Source organism: Amia ocellicauda, chromosome 5, assembly GCF_036373705.1.
Source record: "Amia ocellicauda isolate fAmiCal2 chromosome 5, fAmiCal2.hap1, whole genome shotgun sequence".
In the NCBI taxonomy this organism is placed as follows: Eukaryota; Metazoa; Chordata; class Actinopteri; order Amiiformes; family Amiidae; genus Amia; species Amia ocellicauda.
Window position 1 is genome coordinate 17,801,625 of NC_089854.1, and position 21,367 is coordinate 17,822,991.

The window sequence follows — 21,367 nt, forward strand, 5'->3', positions numbered from 1 at the left end:
AGCCGGACAATAAGACTGAGATACAGGGGTTCCATTTAGTTTGCCTACCCCTCTCAGAACGTATCTTCCTTATTTGCCTGCAAATAAATAAGAATGGGTTAATTAAATTATTAGTATCTTATTAGTAGAATACACGTTGATATTATCATTGTATTATGTTCGTACATTCTGTAACAGAAAGGACAATAACACTAAATTATAGTACTCTTGAGAGAAATTATACAGCATTATCAGACCACTGTGATCATGACCTACACTTGTATTTTAATAACTGTCCACCTGTTTTGTTCTAGAGTTTGAAGTAAGATAGGCTGTAAACAAGTTTCTGTACAATTTATAACTTATTGGCAGCAGAGTTGCTAAAAAGTTTCTGTCATTATTATGGTAACGCAGCAGTAAAATATATTTGAATGTCACCATACCACCCTGGGGCACCCTAGGGAAGACACCAATGTATGTATTTTGTGATTTAGAGCCCATGTATAGCAATTGTTAACAGTGTGGTGTATAAGCTCACTAAGAACTTGAATAATACAGCAGAATTGCCATTTTAAAAAGTCAAAACAATCAAACATATACATATACAAATATTTGAACAGTGACACAATTGTCATCATTTTGGCTCTGAACACCACCACAATGGATCTGAAGTAGTTACATCCAAATTGGGTGAACGGTGTAGGAATTGTACCCATTTGTATATGTGGTCCCCACAATTTTAGGGTCTCAAAAGTAATTGGACAAACTAACATAATCATTAATTAAATTGTGAGTTTCAATACTTGATTGCAAATCCTTTGCAGTCAATGACTGCCTGAAGTCTGGAACCCATAGACATCACCAGATGCTGTGTTACTTTCCTGGTGATGCTCTGCCAGGCCTGTACTGCAGCTGTCTTTAGTTCCTGCTTGTTCTTGGGGCGTTTTGCCTTCAGTTTTGCCTTAGATATTAAAACAAGCCAATTAGAGAGAAAGCAAAAATATTAGGTGTGGCCAAATCAACTATTTGGTACATTCTTAAAAAAAAGAACACACTGGTGACCTCAGGATCACCAAAAGGCCCAGAAGACCATGGAAAACTCTGGTGGATGACAGAAGAAATCTTTCCCTGGTGAAGAAAAAACCCTTCACAACAGTTGGCCAGATCAAGAACACCCTCCAGGAGGTAGGCATTTCTGTGTCAAAGTCAATAATTAAGAGAAGACTTCACCAGAGTAAATACAGAGGGTTTACCATAAGATGTAAACAGGTTTGACAAAAAAAAACACCTAAAGAACCATGTACAGTTCTGGAATAACAACCTATGGACAGATGAGATAAAGATCAACTTGTACCAGAATGATTGTAAAAGAAGAGTATGGAGAAGGGAATTAACTGCTTATGATCTGAAGCATACCACCTCATCTGTGAAGCATGTTATGGCATAGGCATGTATGGCTGCCAAGTAAACTGGTTCCTTGTATTTATTGATGATGTGACTGCTGTCAAAAGCAGCAGGATGAACTCTGAAGTGTTTAGGGCTATATTATCTGCTCAGATTCAGCCAAATGCTTCAAAACACATTGGACGGCGCTTCATAGTACAGATGGACAATGACCCGAAGCATACTGCGAAAGCAACCCAAGACTTTTCTAAGACAAAGAAGTGGAATATTCTGCAATGGCCAAGTCAATCACCTGACCTGAATCCAATTCAGGAAAAACTGAAGGCAAAACACCCCAAGAACAAGCAGAAGCTAAAGACAGCTGCAGTGCAGGCCTGGCAGAGCATCACCAGGGAAGAAACCCAGCATCTGGTGATGTCTATGGGTTCCAGACTTCAGGCAGTCTTTGACTGCAAAGGATTTGCAACCAAGTATTGAATCTCACAACTTAATTAATGATTATGTTAGTTTGTCCAATTACTTTTGAGCCCCTAAAATTGTGGGGACCACATATACAAATGGGTGTAATTCCTACACCGTTCACCCAATATGGATGTAACTACCCTCAAATTAAAGATGAAAGTCTGTTTCCTTTCAAATCCATTGTGGTGACATACAGAGCCAAAATGATGACAATTGTGTCACTGTCCAAATATTTATGGACCTAACTGTATATAGAATGTGTCAGCGCTAATACGAGATAGTCAGGGGCCAAAGTGATCTACTGATAAGTCAGACACCAAAACTAACTCCCTTAATTTCTGCATTCACATTTCTTCCCCAGCCTCAACCCTTTGACTGCTATTTCCTGAAGTAGATCAGACTTAAGACACTGTAGATTTCAGCTGCTCTAAGATGATATTATGTAAATACCTCTATTTAAAAAACTAAATGAGTGATAGACTGGTTAAAGAGTTTCAGGATGTCTATGTGTCCGAAGGCTTGAGTTGGGCTTGCACTGGGCTCTGCAAAATCCTCCTCCACCCCTGTTCCCCAGCCACATCAAAGGTAGGTGTTCTCAATAACTAGCTCAGGGAAGTGATTCTGGAGCTGTCCAGGATGAGGAGGCACTGGGGGATGCTGTTGGCCTCCCTGGCAGCATAGCTTCTTGGCACACTCCTTCCTACATGCCAGACTGCATTGGGGTAGGGGCAATGGGTCTGTGCTTTGGGGGGTGGGAAGGGGGTGGAATTCAGGCTGCACAGTGGAGCAGCTCACGCCCACGCTCTGGAAGATCTCGGTGATGGCTGCCAACAGGCTCTGGTGCCCGTCAAGCTGGTCACAGTGCACGTGAACTGAAGCCACCAGGAATTTCTCTGACAGCTGCCACACATGCAGCTCGTGAATGGACAGCACCCCAGGGAGCTGCCTGATCCTAGCGACCAGGTTGTCCAGGGCGATATGGGTGGGCACTCCTTGGAGCAGCAGGAATCCGTAACGTTTAACTTGAGGCAGAGTGGCCGCAAGCAGGACCACAACGGCCAGCAGGGAGAAGGCTGGGTCTAGATAGACATACAGGTCGCAGCCCCTCTCCCCCGCAGGGCATTCTGGGCCCAGCACCAACTGGGCTAGGCCATTGGCTAGCACCAGTGCCGATGCCAGCAGGCTCTGGGCCACACGCAGGAGAGCAGGTAGCCCACACTGCCACCCTCGCCTTCTGGAGGCTGGCTCCACCACTGGCTCTCTGTAGTACTCTTTGGGTACTGAAGAATCTGGAAAGAGTGTAAAGAAAGAGACCTGTGTTAGAGGACAGGCATATCAACTCTGATACCTTGCAAGTGAAGTCGGGAGGATGTGGAGAGGAAGCCAAGAGGTGGGTTTTAATAACAGTATTTATATCATGAAGTGTGATTATTATTATTATTATTATTATTATTATTATTATTATTATTATTATTATTATTAATATTATTATCATTTTTAGTGCTTGTGGTTTTTATTCAGTTTTTACCTCCAAAAAGTGAGAATCGTGTTTTAAATGGTAGAACATTGCACTTTGACATTATTAATTAATTAATTAATTACTAAGATATCAAACTCACCCACATAGCAAATACAAGTCTGTTTAAGCTTAAAGTAGATGATTTAAAAGTAAATTGTTTAGAATTATGAAGAAATCTCTCCTCCACGTTCCATGTTTCAAATTGTTAATACAGCTGTATAAATTTTTTAGCAGTGACTTCAAACACCAGGTCTGTCTCAACAGATTGGAACAGATTGGTTCAGTGGTCTGATGGTTACATAATTAAAAAAAAAAAAAAACTCTTAAGGCAAAAACCTTAACTGGGCAGTAGTGTGGAGTAGTGGTAAGGGATTTAGAAATTACCCTAGACTTTACCATGATGGCTCAAAAAATACCAAAAAAGCCTATGTAAATGGATACTTATGTAAGTACACTGTGCACAGTGCACCAGTCTATTGCAGAAAATAAATTAATAATCAAAATGAATCACTGCAGTGCAAGTTTACTGTGATCCTTTCTGCACTTTATATATATATTTTGTGTGGTGCTAAGAGGGGCACAAGATTGACAACAGGTCAGCTCTACACCTCTGAGACACCCTGGGAGGATCATTTGGCATTTGGGAACACCAGACTTGCAAGGCTCCAATAATTGCCCAGGGACTAAATAAAGGCAGGAAGTGAAGACTTCCTGATTCTTTGGCTTTGACCTTTGGATTATGAACTTGGAATAGGGATTTGGATTTGGATTTAGATTTAGATGTAGATTTGTTATTGCTAGTGTTTTGTGATTTATAGAGAGGGACCTGGAAGCAATTCAGCTAGATTTGAAGATTTGTTTGCTTTTGGTTTAGTTTTCCTTTCACCCTATCACAATATAATATAAAATCACTGTCCTTGCACTGTATCCCCTCCTTCTGTGTTTCAGTGACCTAGAACCTGCCTATTCAAACCCCTTGATGTTACAATATACAGTTTTTAAATTCTAAGTATGACTAGTTTTGACCCAGGTACACAGTGTTATTATTAGGTGGCCAAGCTACAAAATGGCTTGACCACCTATTGTTATTGTTCGGATTATTATTTTTATTGTGCCATATATTTCAAATGGTCATAAAGTGAAACCTACTGGACAGAAACTGTTTAATTTAATCATCTTCTCTGAAACCGCTAACGCGACAGATGTAAAACTGGGTGCATGAATTGATGTTATAGCTCAGGGGTTTTCAAACTGGTCCTGGAGTACCCCCTGCTCTGCTGGCTTATGTTCCAACTGAGGTCTTAATTGCTTAATTGAATCCAAACAAAGCAATATAGCATTCAATTAAGTAATTAAGACCTAGGCTGGAACAAAAACCAGCAGGGCAGAGGGTACTCCAGTTTGGAAACCCCTGTTATAGCCTATACTCACATGGTTGGGCAGACCTGGATTGATCAAAAATATAAAATCACCTTCTTCTCTGAAACATAGGGTGGAGTGAGGTGAACTTTTGCACACATGACCGTGGCTAATTTCTCTATCAAGTTTGATCAAGGCAAGTTGATTAATAAAACAAGATGGCCACCATGAGCAAATCAAATCATAATTTCAAATAACCATGAAATGAAAACTACTGAAAACTGAAACTCACCAAAATTGTTATGGTGGTAGATACCTATAAGAAATGGATATCATACCTCATATGGTGTGGTGACAATATTGGAATAAGTAACAATTATTGATCCCAGAAGATGTCACCCCCCTTTATGTTTTTTACCTTTGTTTAAACTAACAATACCATATTGTAGCAATTCTGAAGGACTCACTAAGAGACCAGGACCATTTAGTGTTGTAGGTAGGTTGACTGGGGTTTGAGTCTTGCTGTGGCCAGAACAGGAAACAATATTGTGCCAATAATATGCCATTTCTATACAGATATATGTGTCTGCCTAAAGCTATATAGGAGTTTATCTTTATGTACCTATTATGTAGACTCAATAAGAGGCCTGGGCCATTTAGTGTTGCAGTATGGTTGCTGCACTGTTGTGTAAGAGATCAGGGTTTGAGTCTCACCATGGTAATCTTATTATCTTGCTGTATCCATAGTATCCATTGTAGCTATGTTGATTTTTATACATGTATATATCATTACATTACATTATTTGTCATTTAGCAGATGCTCTTATCCAGGGCAACATTTGTACCCATTTATACAGCTAGGTATTTTACTGGAGCAATCTAAGTGAATTACCTTGCTCAAGGGTACAACAACACTGCCCCACCTGGGATTTGAACCCACAACCTTCCAAGTAGGAGTACAGTGCTATCATTACCAGATACATACTGAGAGGATGTTCTGTGAAATAAAAAGTGAATGATTGAACAGGTTGAGAAGTACCTTCAATAAAACAGTCACAGCATTTCATGTTGCATATATAAAAAAACAAGGGAGACAGGAGCTGTATGTCCTAAAATGTTATTATTATTAAATCATATCAGGACAATAGTTTTTATTTTGCATTGCCCCAGGTTTGGAGCACCATCTTTCACAATGAAACAACTCTCTTCCTTTCTGTCTCTGTTCAGTATGGGTAGTTGTGTATCATTTGTGCTAGGAAGATTTATTATCCTTTCCAGACAGTGATTTGTCGCATGACTCACATTGCACACTCATTTCTCAAACACTTAATTAAATGTAACACATGAGATACAAACATCTGTGATCCCAGAAGCCTTTTCTCAGTATCTCAGAATCTTGCAGTTATTGGAAGTTTGACGCAATATACAATGAGCAAGCACTGATCAATATGTAAAGAGGGGGCTCTTGACCTATCTGTCCTGCGATAAGCAATGATTAACAGTGGGTAAAGCCAACTAGAAGCACAGCAAACAGGGAGATTTTAGCATGACTTGTATGTTTTCTTTTTTAAAGCACCCTGCAGATTTCATGACTGGAGTTTTAGAGGAAGCTTACTTATTTTTAACTATTAACTGTCAATCAGAAAGAGAACAACATGGGAGTTCCCAGCAAATTATCCATAAGAATTATAGTGTGCAGTGCTGTACTGATAGCTATGGCCATATAGTAGAGCTCTGTTCATAAAAACAACCCTCACTTTCCAAATAAGTGTTCCCGAAGCTTTAGAGAACCAAAGCACCTCAGCACATTGAAGCCAGTACACTAGTTCATCAGTATGCTCAATCTTTTAAAGTATGGTTTTCCCTTCCAGGACAATGGAATAAGTGAACATCCAACACTAGGGTGAGTATCAGCTAACACTCGGAGGAATCTGAGCAGTTCCCATAATTAATCTATGAAAAATGAAATGTATGGGAAAATAATGCAATAACATTGATATGAGATTTGTCCAACTGGAATCTGAAACAGAAGTAAGGTTTATTCCTATTTTTTACTGGAGGTTCCCTTTGTAAAGTTATCACTTTACTGTACTTTACTGTACAACCAACAAGAAATGGGCTTTTGCCTTACCTGTTTGGTCGCTGCAGGGCACAGGAGGGGCCTTCTCACTGTTTGGGTTGCTCAGTACAAGATCTGTGCAAGTGCGCTGTGCCTCTAGGATGCCCTTATTGACTGAGTGTGGAAGGCTGGCAGGTGTACCATGGGGAGCAAAATCCTCAGAGTGAATGTCCAGCTGCCTCCAGGACTCCAGGCTGTGAAATTCTGGCAGGGAGTCTAGGGGAAGGCTGGGGCTGGGCTCTAAGTGAGCATCTGGGTCAAGGATGCTGGAGGCACCAGGATTGCAGTACAGAAGCACGTCCTCTGCCAGATGCACTTGGGCATCTGTTGGACCCCTGGGGAGGTTGTCCGAGCTTTCACTCTCTTCCTCCTCTGCCACTCTACTCTCTTCTGTCTGGACTTCAACCTCGACTTTTGTAGAAGGTGAACAACAAAAACAGAAGAAAAAAAACCTCATCTTCACATAATGTCACACCATTTCCCCCCACATTCATACAGCCTTAGATGATGTGGCTCACCAGGACCAGGACTGCAGTTCAAGACTTTCAGATGTCCCTGAAATAGACAACAGCTAATTTTGTTGTTGAATAAACTGTTACTTATTTCTTATTGTGGAAAATGGAAAAACAGGGAGAGATTACCCGATTTAAAATTATCTTTAATATTAGTCTGTGGTTGTTATACACTGCTTTTATACCTGAGGTATTTGTTGGAAAAGCTGATGACTGATAGTTGGTTTGTAGTGGGATATGTACTTCTATTATTTTCTTTATATTCTTTGTATTATGGATTGTTTCATGTTGTTAATTCAGTTCTATCTATCAAGCAAATCATTAGTTTGTATTTACCCCTTTGTGGGAACTACTTTAAATATTAGTTTGTGAACACATTTTGGTCTGTAGCTTCTTACCAAACTAAGGATGCTACAGAAATCTACCAAAGTCATGTTACCCTGCCTCTGCCTTAAGTTTCATTGTTTCTTGAATTGTATACAGCTAATGTCTTTTGAATACTTAATCAACAACTATTATTAGTATGCATGGGGTAACCTGAACTTGTACAACTGGATATTCATGGGGTGGACTGAATTTGTACAATTGGATTGAGCTTGTACATCTGGATTTGATTGAGAAAACTGTAACCTATTGTCTATCAAAAGATACAAGGGGGCTTCTTCCAGCTCACATCTTTAGTTATTTTCCTCACTTCATGTGAGACGAGGGTTCCAGGTTAACCTGTTACTTATGTATTCTGTAATAAACTTGTTACTTCTTCATCGGTGTATCCTGGGATTTACTAAAACCACTACAGGTTCTAGGAATGTCTAGGGGTATAGTCACACATGGTGTTGAAATAAATCAAGTTAATGGATGGGTGATAGAGAGGCAAGGGGTGCGAAGTGATGTTTAAAATAAAAAAATAAAAAGATGTGCTTTGTAAAATGTAATGTAATGTGAATACAGCTCTGGAAAAAATTAAGAGACCACTGCAAAATTATCAGTTTCTATGGTTTTACTATCTGTAGGTATGTGTTTGGGTAAAATTAACATTTTTGTTTTGTTCTATAAACTACTGACAACAATTCTCCCAAATTCCAAATAAAAATATTGCCATTTATTTGCAGAAAATGACAACTGGTCAAAATTACAAAAAAGATGCAGTGTTGTCAGACCTCGAATAATGCAAAGAAAATAAGTTCATATTTATTTTTAAACAACACAATATTAATGTTTTAACTTAGGAAGAGTTCAGAAATCATTATTTGGTGGAATAACCCTGATTTTCAATCACAGCTTTCATGCGTCTTGGCACGCTCTCCACCAGTCTTTCACATTGATGTTGGGTGACTTTATGCCACTCCTGGTGCAAAGATTCAAGCAGTTATTTTGTATGATGGCTTTTGACCATCCATCTTCCTCTTGATCACATTCCAGAGGTTTTCAATGGGGTTCAGCTCTGGAGATTGGGCTGGCCATGACAGGGTCTTGATCTGGTGGTCCTCCTTCCACACCTTGATTGTGTGGCATGGAGCATTGCCCTGCTGAAAAAAACAATCCTGAGAGTTGGGGAACATTGTCAGAGCAGAAGGAATCAAGTTTTCTTCCAGGACAACCTTGTACATGGCTTGATTCATGTGTCCTTCACAAAGATAAATCTGCTCGATTCCAGCCTTGCTGAAGCACCCCCAGATCATCACCGATCCTCCACCAAAATTCACAGTGGGTATGAGACACTGTGGCTTGTAGGCCTCTCCACGTCTCCATCTAACCATTAGACGACCAGGTGTTGGGCAAAGCTGAAAATTGGACTCATCAGAGAAGATGACCTTACTCTAGTCCTCTACAGTCAAATCCTTACAGTATTTTGCAAACCTCAGCCTGGCTCTTCTTTGCTTATCATTTATGATAGGAGCCTGTTTCAAATCATCCTTGCCGTTCACTTCACCCCAGCTGCCGTCTGCCATTCTTTCTGTAGGTCACTTGATGTCATCCTACGGTTGTTGAGTGACATTTGAATGAGTTGGCGGTCATCCCGGTCAGTGGAGAGTCATTTTTGCCCTCGGCCGGTCTATAGCTTTGTTGTCCCCAATGTCTGCTGTTTGACCTTGTTCTTATGAACCGTCGTCTTTGAAATTTTAAGGATGGAAGCAACTCGACGCTCACTGTATCCCTCTGCCAGTAACGCCAGAATTGAACCCTTCTTTTCCTCACTCAAAACTTTCCTTTTCAACTCTTTTGACATGGTCAATAGTTATTTTTTGATTCCAATTACTTTTGAGGTACTACTAGCACTGTTTTTGCCATCCAGCTGGTCCTATTGCAAGAGGATAGTGAATACCACAGCAGTAGTTTTTATACTTTTCCTTGTTAAATAAGATTTGTTTCAGGTGATCGCCTAATCAGTACCTCACTCAGTAGAATGAGGTGTGCCTGTGCTGGAATGCAACAGATACTGGAATGGAATGGCTGCCATACATGTAGAGATACTGATTTAAGAACAATTTGCAGTGGTCTCTTAATTTTTTCCAGAGCTGTATATGCTTGATGACAACCTAAAATAAAACCTACCTCTGTCATCCAGGCCAGAGGAGAGGCTATCTGCCATAGAGTGGTATCCCAGATAAGGGTCCCACTTCCCTGTACAGCAAGCAAATAGAACCCCGGCATTGAACAGCAGCCCAGTGGCCCCTGCGGCCGCAGCCAATAGGGGCCACTGCAGGGGGTGGGGCCGCAGGATATGCCCTAGGATGTCCAGGGAGACAGAGATGCAGAGAGAGGACAGGAGCAGTGCCGACACAAGGGCCCCCAGGGGGCGTAGCCTGGCCCAGCCGAAAGGCCGCGAGGGGCAGGGGGTGGAGGGGATGTTGAAGGTGGAGGGGTCTGGGGATGCAGGGGGGCTGTGAGCTGAGGGGGAGAGGCACAGGTGTAAGAGCATAAATAGGGTGTTGAAGGAGTCCACCATGTTGATAAGGGAGTTGCACACGCGGCTCACCACCAGCTCCCCCACTAACACCAGCACAGTCAGGCCCAGCATGCAGCAGTGTCTGAGGTTCCATCCCCTCCGGCTGCCCATCACTCTGCAGGGACAACACACACACACACACACACACACACACACACACAGATACATATATGAATACAGTGTTGGGACAGCATGTTTTTCTAGCATGCATCCAGAAACGAGCTCCCTCTATATTTATTAACTCGCAACAGATACATTTTCTTAAGAGAACAAAAGTGCCATTGAGTTGATGTTGTTGCGGTATAATCATGCTGCAAGTTTCCCTACTGTTTTCTGCAGGGAATCGGCAATGGGAGTAATTGTGCTCCTGACTTTTCTAAGAGTATGAAGGAGAGAAGGAGAAAATGTCTGTCTTATCATTATTATTATTTTTATTTTAAGTGTGTGTATCATGTACCAAAATGGTAGCAAACTTTGCTATCTCTATCTATCTATCTATCTATCTATCTATCTATCTATCTATCTATCTATCTATCTATCTATCTATCTATCTATCAGCTGTGCTTTTTGTGCTTTTAAATAATGTAGATATGTTTATATGCTCATAGAACATATGTAAATGAAACAACACTATACAACTGTAGAGCGTCTATCTGTGTCCTCTTTAGATACACATACAGATCTTGTCATCTACTCATGTGGATGTACTCTATACCTCTCAGTAGTAAACGTGTTTAATTGCGTGTTTGATTTCTGTCTGATGTCACTCTTACTGGGTGTTTTCTCACTAGAACTGTGTTTTTATTTAACTTGATATGTCGTATTAAATCCATAAAGGGCACAGACATAATCCCTGGCTCCTCCTGGCTGGATAGGGTGAATCGGTGCGCAATCAGCTATGAAAATATGACATTGGCTTATAGATTAATTAAAGTATGTATTGGACTAAACTTGCGCTGAAACAGACTGGTTTATAATTATTTAATATCATGTGTGTCAATACTTTCGCCTGGGTTTGAAATACATCTGTTTTGGGAGTCCGTGCTTTAATGTCTAGTCCAATGTAATAATATATAGATCTAATTCAGGCTGTGAGTTTCGATCGAATAACTGAAGAGAAATAGCCTTTTTCAAAATAGTGGTGTGTGTATTGCAGATTTTACAAAATGGCTAATCAAAACAACATTAGACCGACAGAATTAAATGAGTACACAATTCACATTTAAGAATCACAAGAATGAATTGAAGCCTATACACTTGACTCACGACTGTGGCTTTCAAACAGTGCTTGAGAAACTGACGCGAATAGAGTTCACACATATAACGCAAGTTATTAAGTAAGTGCACTGAGTAACTAGTGACTAATTTAATTTGGGACGAAATAGTTAAACATTAAAGTATATGAAATATGACACTACCATTACTAGTCCGTGTTTTTATTTGTGTATCAGTTTTATTATAAACGCATGGGCTTAGTGTAGGCTATGCATATTATTATAAGCAATACTACTACTACTACTACTACTACTACTACTACTACTACTACTACTACTAATAATAATAATAATAATAATAATAATAATATAACACAATATAGAACACTTTAGAAAGATGGAAACTCTTCGGAGTTATCATAATAATAATAATAATAATAATAATAATAATAATAATAATAATTATTATTATTATTATTATTATTATTATTATTATTATTATTATTATTATTATTATGATAACTCCGAAGAGTTTCCATCTTTCTAAAGTGTTGTATTGCATAGGCTACCACTTTATCAAACCAAAAACTACAGTGATACAAATCAAAACTATCGTCAAAAAACTGATTAAGCAGACTGGGGGACAAGCAGTGCGAGCGTCTGTAAAGTTAAATAATTTACAATTTCGACAGTCGAATCTAACCCCCAGCAAACTCTCCAAGATTATAAAAATAAGGGTGATTAGTTGACCGGTTTGCGTGACCGCATAACTACATGACCATTAACACTTTTAGATTTTACCTTAGTTCTGAAGACGGTTCCGCTGTCATACAAATCCAACTGAGCAAAGTGGGGCGCGTCGAACCGGCGCATCAGAACTGCACGCTGTAAGTTAATTGATTGTAGCAGAATGGAGAACAGTTTCACCAGCCGCTTCCCCTCCCGCTTCACTCTCCCTGCTAATCGCTGTCATGTGAGGCGGAGAATCGCGTTTTACTTCTTCTTTTGTTTTCTGTTTGATCCATCCTCTCTCCTCTACCTCTAGTATAAAGGGCTTCTTCAGCGACTTTATTCCCATAGAGCAGCACCGGTCGCTCACTAATCCGAGCCCCCCACACATTCCATTCGTAACTGAAAGGTGGTCTGATGTTAATACCTTTTTAATTTGCCGACTTGAACATCAAAGAATATTGCATTTTGACTAGTACAGTAATGCATTTTGAAAGTGTAAGTGTTCAGGACTCAGCACTCAGCAGTGTATATTTAACCATGCTTAAATATAGTTGTATTTTACTTGCAGAAAGACTTCATTTTACCTAAAGTCAATTTTGTTTGTGCAGTATCACTTATAACCAGTAATGTTTATGTTTATGGTAAGTATTGCTATGATTAGGAATCATGGATATGGCTATTTTGTTATCAATGGGTCACTAAAGTAGCTGCCGTAAGAAATTAGGAATTATTTATGTGATCTGAGGTAGTCAGACACTGCCTTTGTATGATCTTAGATCCTGAGCTGTTTAATATTTTGATTAATCGCAATAATATAACTAAGGAGGCGGTGTAACCATGATTTTGCCCTGGAAGCAATTTGGTTACTGCTTTCAGATTGTAAGCAGTTTAACTTTAATGAGACTCATGACAGCTGCTGTTTCGGTCCCTGATCCTGGAGTCTTCTAGTGACTGCCTTTTATGTTTCAGCTGAAGTTTTTATTACTTTCCTAATTTTGCCACTTGTTAAACTGGCAAGGGTAGTAGTCTAAGGGTCCCATTTCCCAGACAACGTAGCAAACAGAACTCTGTAGAAGTCTGTCCTCAACTGGTTTAAGAAAGTGTCCGTTCCCCAACAACTTTTATTAAATAATTCAGGATACATGAACTTCACATGATATACAGACAATCCCACACTGGGACTGACAGACATTGTATCAAACACAACCACAATATGCATTCTTAATTTCACATGACTGTAATGGCTTAAATTCCAAGCAATTGGTGATGTAAATAAATGACATTTATCAGTGCAGTTGTGACAGCCAGTATTTGGTATTGATCTGTGTAAGTGAAAAGTTCTGTTAAAGGGGCCTAAGAAGGAATTATTTCAATTTAAAGCAGTAAATTAAATCACTGATGCTTTGAGAACTGGCAAAATTTAGATAAATTGGTTCTGCTAAGACAATAATGAGCTGAATGAAGTAATTAAGAGTTTAAGGTGGAACACAAAACTAATGCCACTGCTGCAACAGGACTGGGGATCCCCTAGTCTAAAGGGTAGGGCAATTCTAAACTGAAGACAAAGGGAAGCTGCAATTAGTAGGTGCAGGGCCTTTGAGGAGCCCACCACACACTGCCCCCCTTGCATTTGCTTGTTCTGTGCTAAGCCAACATGCCAAATGTAGTTTGACAACTCGGAAAAGTCTGTCTCTCAAAAACAAACTTCCCCCCACATTCCTACATGAAACGCAGCTGCAGAGTTTTACAACAAGCAGCTCGGTTTGCTCAACAGCAGTCGCTAGGACTAGGCTGCTTTCACTTTGAGAGCAAATGCACAAAAATAAAATAGCCAAACATAATTATTGTGATGATGTTGAAAATAATTGAGTTACAGCTAAAGTTATTTTAGGCTCTGGAGATAGTGTTCCATACTTTAACTCCTCAGAGCTGGTGTTCCTGTACTGACATCTAAGCATGATACCTCCTGCCTGGATACAAAGCAAAAGAAAATATCTCACATCCCTGTTAAATATCAAAAGCATTTCAAAGTCTAAAACAAACTGGCATCTTTATAAGAAGGAATTATTATTTAATATTTCCACCAGAAGCCTATAGTAATCTTTTAACTCTTAGGAACTCAACCTGACATATGACAAATACAAAGGCCTGGAAATGTGGGATAATACATTTCTGCCAAGCCTGTTTAATGTTTGGGACATACATGTATCACTGGGTTCTTCAGGGGTTGACAAATAATAATGATTATCTTAAAAGACAAGGCATTTAATAACATTAAATTAATTCTTAAATTATTGAATTTATTTAACAGCAGCAACAATTGTTTATTAATTTAATTATTTGATCAGCTGTACCATGAGAATAACTGAACAGAATTCAGTTTGCTAATCACCACAGAAGCTTCTCATTAAGAAAACAAAAGTTTATTACTTCACATGGACCCTTTGTTTTTCAATGCTGTGTAGATGCATCTCCCCCCCTTGAGGTACATGCTGACCTTGAAAACATACATGACAGTCAGCAGTTCAGCTTGCAACAATTTTTCTTGTGTTTCCAAAGATCTGTTCAATGTGTAATAGTCTTTGTTTGAACTAAAGTCCTTGGGCAAGGACTGGAATGCCCTTGACACAATAACAAGTCTCCAAGTCATTAAGAGCAGCTGTATATCCAGCTCTTCTTTAGAAAGCAGTAAAAACAGAAGGGTTATTCTGCTGAAAAATCAATATATAATGGGTTGTGAAATATCAGTCCACATATCAGTGTATTAAAAAAACTCTAATATGCTGTAATGAATGAGGTTAGACTTTGCGCAACCCTCATCTAACTTTACACTTTATATGGGGAACTCCATGTGAGAAGGCAAGTGATCTGTAGTAAATCTAAACCAATGCCAACAGGTGCATGGAATGGGAGGGCTGGGGAATGGAGCAATGTGTGTGTGCATGTCGGGAGAGAGCAGCATCTTGAACTAACTGAAGTTCAAAAATAGCTCTATTTGTGCTACCTGACAGAATGGCATTACAGTAATCCAAACTAGATGAAACAAATGCTTGTATCAGTTTCTCAATGTCATGTTATGAGAGGAATTGTCTTAATTAGCACTGTTTCTAAGATGGAGGAAGAAAGATCTTGACATGCTCTGAATGTGGATTGTTCAAAGGATTGATTATGGTCGCGAACAGATTACTATTTGTATGGCTATGGTATTGTTCAGATTTACTGACAAATAGAATGGTGTTTCATCTGCGTAGCTGTGAAAGTTAACATTATGTTGTCGAATAATATCACCTAAAGGGAGCATGGATAATTGTCTCACAACTGAGGTTTGGATGTAACTTTGCATAAATCAAACAATAACTCAGGTACTCTACAAATCAGGGCTGTATGGAAGAGTGGTGAGGAGGAAGCCATATTATGCATTATTAAAATGTACTTAAAGTGTAAAAAATATTAAAGGTAATTGTAACTACATTTGTAAATAGGTTTGTAACTGCATTTTTTTCTTAAATGCACATGTGATTACATATAAAACTGGTCTCAATTTTCCATTTTAAGAAAGCTAAATATGTTTTGAGAATGAGTGACTACGGTTGCATTACAGTGGTTACATTGTATGGACAATATAAACAAATGGCGGTGTCAGTCCATCCATCCATGAATTTTGAAACCTGCTTATTCTGGTGAGGGTCGTAGCGGGAGCAAAATAAGCAGGGCAGACCAAACCTCCCTTTCCTCACCCACAGATTCCAACTCCAACCTGATCAAATGCATTCTCCTTCCATCGCACTCTTAGTTCTGATTAATTTGTCATCCACTTGTCAAGTGTCTTACCAGCTGCGAGCAACATTTCCTTAGCTGTAGTAGTGATGTAGCGAGTTTCTTCTTCACTTCCTGTGCTTGCAATGAAATTGTTGAAATAAAGCGACTCCCTTAACATCTCAACAACTTGTGGATGTGACTCTTCATATTGTTTCACATGATGCGTTATGGTGGCTGCCAGCAGAAAAGGGCTCAGTGAAGCTCCAAACAGGATTCTTCTCATTCATAGAACATGCAGCTTCTTTTCATCATGGTTAGTTGAAGGATCATCTGACCACAGGAATCTCACTGTGTCTCTTTAAGGTAACAATATTTGCAGGAAAGCCTTTGAGATGACTGCTTTGAAAGCGATTCTATGCTGTCAAAATTTGATCAAGACAACAATAATTTAATGAGGAGCATCTGTCTTCATGTGATGAGGTATCGAACACAATTCTAAGTTTGGTTGTAGCATTATCTTCCCTCAAGACTGCGTGATGAGGTAAGTGATGCCACATTCTCTGTGGCTTTGTTGAACAGGTCTTTTGCAACTACTTCCTCCTCGATGCCTTGTTCAAGATCACTCTATTGTACCTGTCATAAAGTGTTACAATTCTCCTAAACTTTCTCTGTAGGCTGTCAAACCTTTTCTTTGCAACTCTGATTATTTGGTAGGTTTGGTCTCTCCTATTGCCATAGTAATTCAGCTTCATATCTGCCTTCCTTATATTTCACTGTCTTCTCGAAGTTCAGCAGCACATCTGTATCAGCTTCTGATCGCACATCTTGCTCTCCAGCAATGCTAAGCAACGCTAGCTCCAAAAGGAATGCAGTTGATTTGAAACAAGAATTTATTAATCAAGGCTGCAATACATAATTCCAACACTATGGGTACTAGTCATCATGCTGGAGACTGGAACTAGTCCTTATACAGTCCATCCAAACATGCTCTCAATAGCAACTAGAGCTCCTGCTGGCCTCTCCAGCAATCTTGGCAATGTCCTCCGATATTAAGCTTCTCTGACTGCCTTGATCTAGCATGCAACGCACCACCCTTCTGTCAGCAGGACCTTCTGCTCAGGCCTTGACTGTCTGCAGCAGTCGTCAGGTTGCTTGTCTTCATAGAGATATAATTTGGAATAACAGATGACATAACAGCCTCACTTTTGCTATTGGGAACATCATTTGGCACTTCACTTTCATCACATACAGTTTTGTGATGTTTCCATCAACATGTAGGACATGCAACACCTTTAACCTTGCAGAATATGGCTATATGTCTGTGTCCTAGGCACACAAAACATCTTCACATTATTTTCAGTTTTTCTTTTCTGACTGCAACACTAAATTATTTTTCTTTGCCTGGTCAGGCAAACAATGATGTCATAACTACACCTTATTGAATATTGAGCTCTCTTATGAAAATTGCAGTGGCCATCTACAATTTCCTGGAGCTTTACAGTACATCTCAAATTATGTTTCATCTTGCCCCAGGTCATAAAGGTCAATCCCCAGTTACTACCTACATAATACATACATTTTGTTGCTTCTAAGAGAATACAAAAGTCAGCAAAATATTATTTTACATATTCTGTTTACATACAAAAACGTATTTGATCCCCTGCTGATTTTGTACGTTTGCCCACTGACAAATACACTGACTGGTGTATTTTAACAGTGAGAGACAGAATAACAACAAAAAAATCCAGAAAAATGCATTTCAAAAAAGTTATAAATTGATTTGCATGTTAATGAGGGAAATAAGTATTTGATCCCCTATCAATCAGCAAGATTTCTGGCTCCCAGGTGTCTTTTATACAGGTAACGAGCTGAGATTAGGAGCACTCTCTTAAAGGGAGTGCTCCTAATCTCAGCTTGTTACCTGTGTAAAAGACACCTGTCCACAGAAGCAATCAATCAATCAGATTCCAAACTCTCCACCATGCCCAAGACCCAAGAGCTGTCCAAGGATGTCAGGGACAAGATTGAAGACCTACACAAGGCTGGAATGGGCTACAAGACCATCGCCAAGCAGCTTGGTGAGAAGGTGACAACAGTTGGTGCGATTATTGGCAAATGGAAGAAACACAAAATAACTGTCAGTCTCCCTCGGTCTGGGGCTCCATGCAAGATCTCACCTCGTGGAGTTTCAATGATCATGAGAACGGTGAGGAATCAGCCCAGAACTACACGGGAGGATCTTGTTAATGATCTCAAGGCAGCTGGGACCATAGTCACCAAGAAAACAATTGGTAACACACTAAGCCGTGAAGGACTGAAATCCTGCAGCACCCGCAAGGTCCCCCTGCTCAAGAAAGCACATGTACAGGCCCGTCTGAAGTTTGCCAATGAACATCTCAATGATTCAGAGGAGAACTGGGTGAAAGTGTTGTGGTCAGATGAGACCAAAATCGAGCTCTTTGGCATCAACTCAACTCGCCGTGTTTGGAGGAGGAGGAATGACCCCAAGAACACCTTCCCCACCGTCAAGCATGGAGGTGGAAACATTATGTTTTGGGGGTGTTTTTCTGCTAAGGGGACAAGACAACTGCACTGCATCAAAGGGACGATGGACGGGGCCATGTACCGTCAAATCTTGGGTGAGAACCTCCTTCCCTCAGCCAGGGCATTGAAAATGGGTCGTGGATGGGTATTCCAGCATGACAATGACCCAAAACACACAGCCAAGGCAACAAAGGAGTGGCTCAAGAAGAAGCACATTAAGGTCCTGGAGTGGCCTAGCCAGTCTGCAGACCTTAATCCCATAGAAAATCTGTGGAGGGAGCTGAAGGTTCGAGTTGCCAAACGTCAGCCTCGAAACCTTAATGACTTGGAGAGGATCTGCAAAGAGGAGTGGGACAAAATCCCTCCTGAGATGTGTGCAAACCTGGTGGCCAACTACAAGAAACATCTGACCTCTGTGATTGCCAACAAGGGTTTTGCCACCAAGTACTAAGTCGAAGGGGTCAAATACTTATTTCCCTCATTAACAAATCAATTTATAACTTTTTTGAAATGCGTTTTTCTGGATTTTTTTGTTGTTATTCTGTCTCTCACTGTTAAAATACACCTACCATTAAAATTATAGACTGATCATTTCTTTGTCAGTGGGCAAACGTACAAAATCAGCAGGGGATCAAATACTTTTTTCCCTCACTGTATATTTCTGTTGCATTTTGATTGTACATTCTACAAATCTTAAGAGAAGGGCAATGAATGGACTTATTCTTACTTCATGGCTCTTATTCTATTCTATTTATTCTAAAGTACATGATAAATTAAACTATCAATACAAGAATGGATGCTACTGCGGACGTCATCTGAGCTGTTTCACAATGTTTTGTAGATCCTTATAATCTGGAAAACCTTTATTCATAGTATTTTAACTTATTTCTTCATTTAGTCAACCATCACTTCAGCGTTGTGGACCTCAACATCGGCCTGTTCAAGATGTCGTGTGGCTGTCTTTAAAGCCGCGCCCTCGGCCTACTGTGTCTCAATGAGAACACCAGTGTCTTCTCCATATGCACCACTACGGGTCAAACATCAGTTCCTTCAGGACGCGATTCATAATGTGCATAACTGCCATTTGGAATAAATCAGTCTTCTAAAGACACAATGTGTGGTTCGCACATCAGAGATCCTCCTTATAAAAGGCATCTCTATCACATGGACAGTAGTTGACATTCACACAATCTATAAGGTTTCCAGTATAAGGAAAATTAATAATAATAATAATAATAATAATAATAATAATAATAATAATAATAATAATGATAATAATCTTGATTCGAATTTATCACAAATTATTTCAGCACAGCACTCAGCTGTCGTCAGCAGCATCATATCTCCTGTACTTCCTAGTGCATATACTCTTTTGTGTGGAGCTGTCAAACTTTCAAAACAATGTGCTCATCTCTTTCCTTTTATCTAACTTAAATGTCTGAGACCATTGCAATAATTATTACAGCAGCTCTTTCAACAACAGAAATAGTTGTTAGGTAAATGATGGCAATCTTTGTTTCTCAATTCATTTTTTTTTACCAATAAACCATCATTTAAAATGATTTCCATAGTTTCATTAGGAACAACTCCTATTATTCCTATTTGCATTCCAACATTGCCCTTGTCTTGATTTGTATTTTACCCATTAATGGACATTCATTGTCTCAATATACACTCACATAAAGGATTATTAGGAACACCATATTAATACTGTGTTTGACCCCCTTTCGCCTTCAGAACTGCCTTAATTCTACGTGGCATTGATTCAACAAGGTGCTGAAAGCATTCTTTAGAAATGTTGGCCCATATTGATAGGATAGCATCTTGCAGTTGATGGAGATTTGTGGGATGCACATCCAGGGCACGAAGCTCCCGTTCCACCACATCCCAAAGATGCTCTATTGGGTTGAGATCTGGTGACTGTGGGGGCCAGTTTAGTACAGTGAACTCATTGTCATGTTCAAGAAACCAATTTGAAATGATTCGACCTTTGTGACATGGTGCATTATCCTGCTGGAAGTAGCCATCAGAGGATGGGTACATGGTGGTCATAAAGGGATGGACATGGTCAGAAACAATGCTCAGGTAGGCCGTGGCATTTAAACGATGCCCAATTGGCACTAAGGGGCCTAAAGTGTGCCAAGAAAACATCCCCCACACCATTACACCACCACCACCAGCCTGCACAGTGGTAACAAGGCATGATGGATCCATGTTCTCATTCTGTTTACGCCAAATTCTGACTCTACCATCTGAATGTCTCAACAGAAATCAAGACTCATCAGACCAGGCAACATTTTTCCAGTCTTCAACTGTCCAATTTTGGTGAGCTTGTGCAAATTGTAGCTTCTTTTTCCTATTTGTAGTGGAGATGAGTGGTACCCGGTGGGGTCTTCTGCTGTTGTAGCTCATCCGCCTCAAGGTTGTACGTGTTGTGGCTTCACAAATGCTTTGCTGCATACCTCGGTTGTAACGAGTGGTTATTTCAGTCAAAGTTGCTCTTCTATCAGCTTGAATCAGTCGGCCCATTCTCCTCTGACCTCTAGCATCAACAAGGCATTTTCGCCCATAGGACTGCCGCATACTGGATGTTTTTCCCTTTTCACACCATTCTTTGTAAACCCTAGAAATGGTTGTGCGTGAAAATCCCAGTAACTGAGTAGATTGTGAAATACGCAGACCGGTCTGGCACCAACAACCATGCCACGCTCAAAATTGCTTAAATCACCTTTCTTTCCCATTCAGACATTCAGTTTGGAGTTCAGGAGATTGTCTTGACCAGGACCACACCCCTAAATGCATTGAAGCAACTGC

The 21,367-nt window shown here is 39.9% G+C and overlaps 1 protein-coding gene across 1 annotated transcript; it reads right to left on the minus strand.

Annotated features, from left to right (window-relative positions):
• Positions 1–1,929: 1,929 nt before the first annotated feature.
• On the minus strand, positions 1,930–12,521 carry LOC136749625 (proton-coupled zinc antiporter SLC30A1). The gene is made up of 4 exons (XM_066704086.1): positions 12,320–12,521; positions 9,911–10,419; positions 6,855–7,253; positions 1,930–3,134 (listed from the first exon to the last, which is right to left on the minus strand). Exons 1-4 carry the CDS (start codon positions 12,346–12,348, stop codon positions 2,425–2,427), a joined length of 1,647 nt encoding a protein of 548 aa, XP_066560183.1. The 5' UTR covers positions 12,349–12,521; the 3' UTR covers positions 1,930–2,424.
• Positions 12,522–21,367: the final 8,846 nt, after the last annotated feature.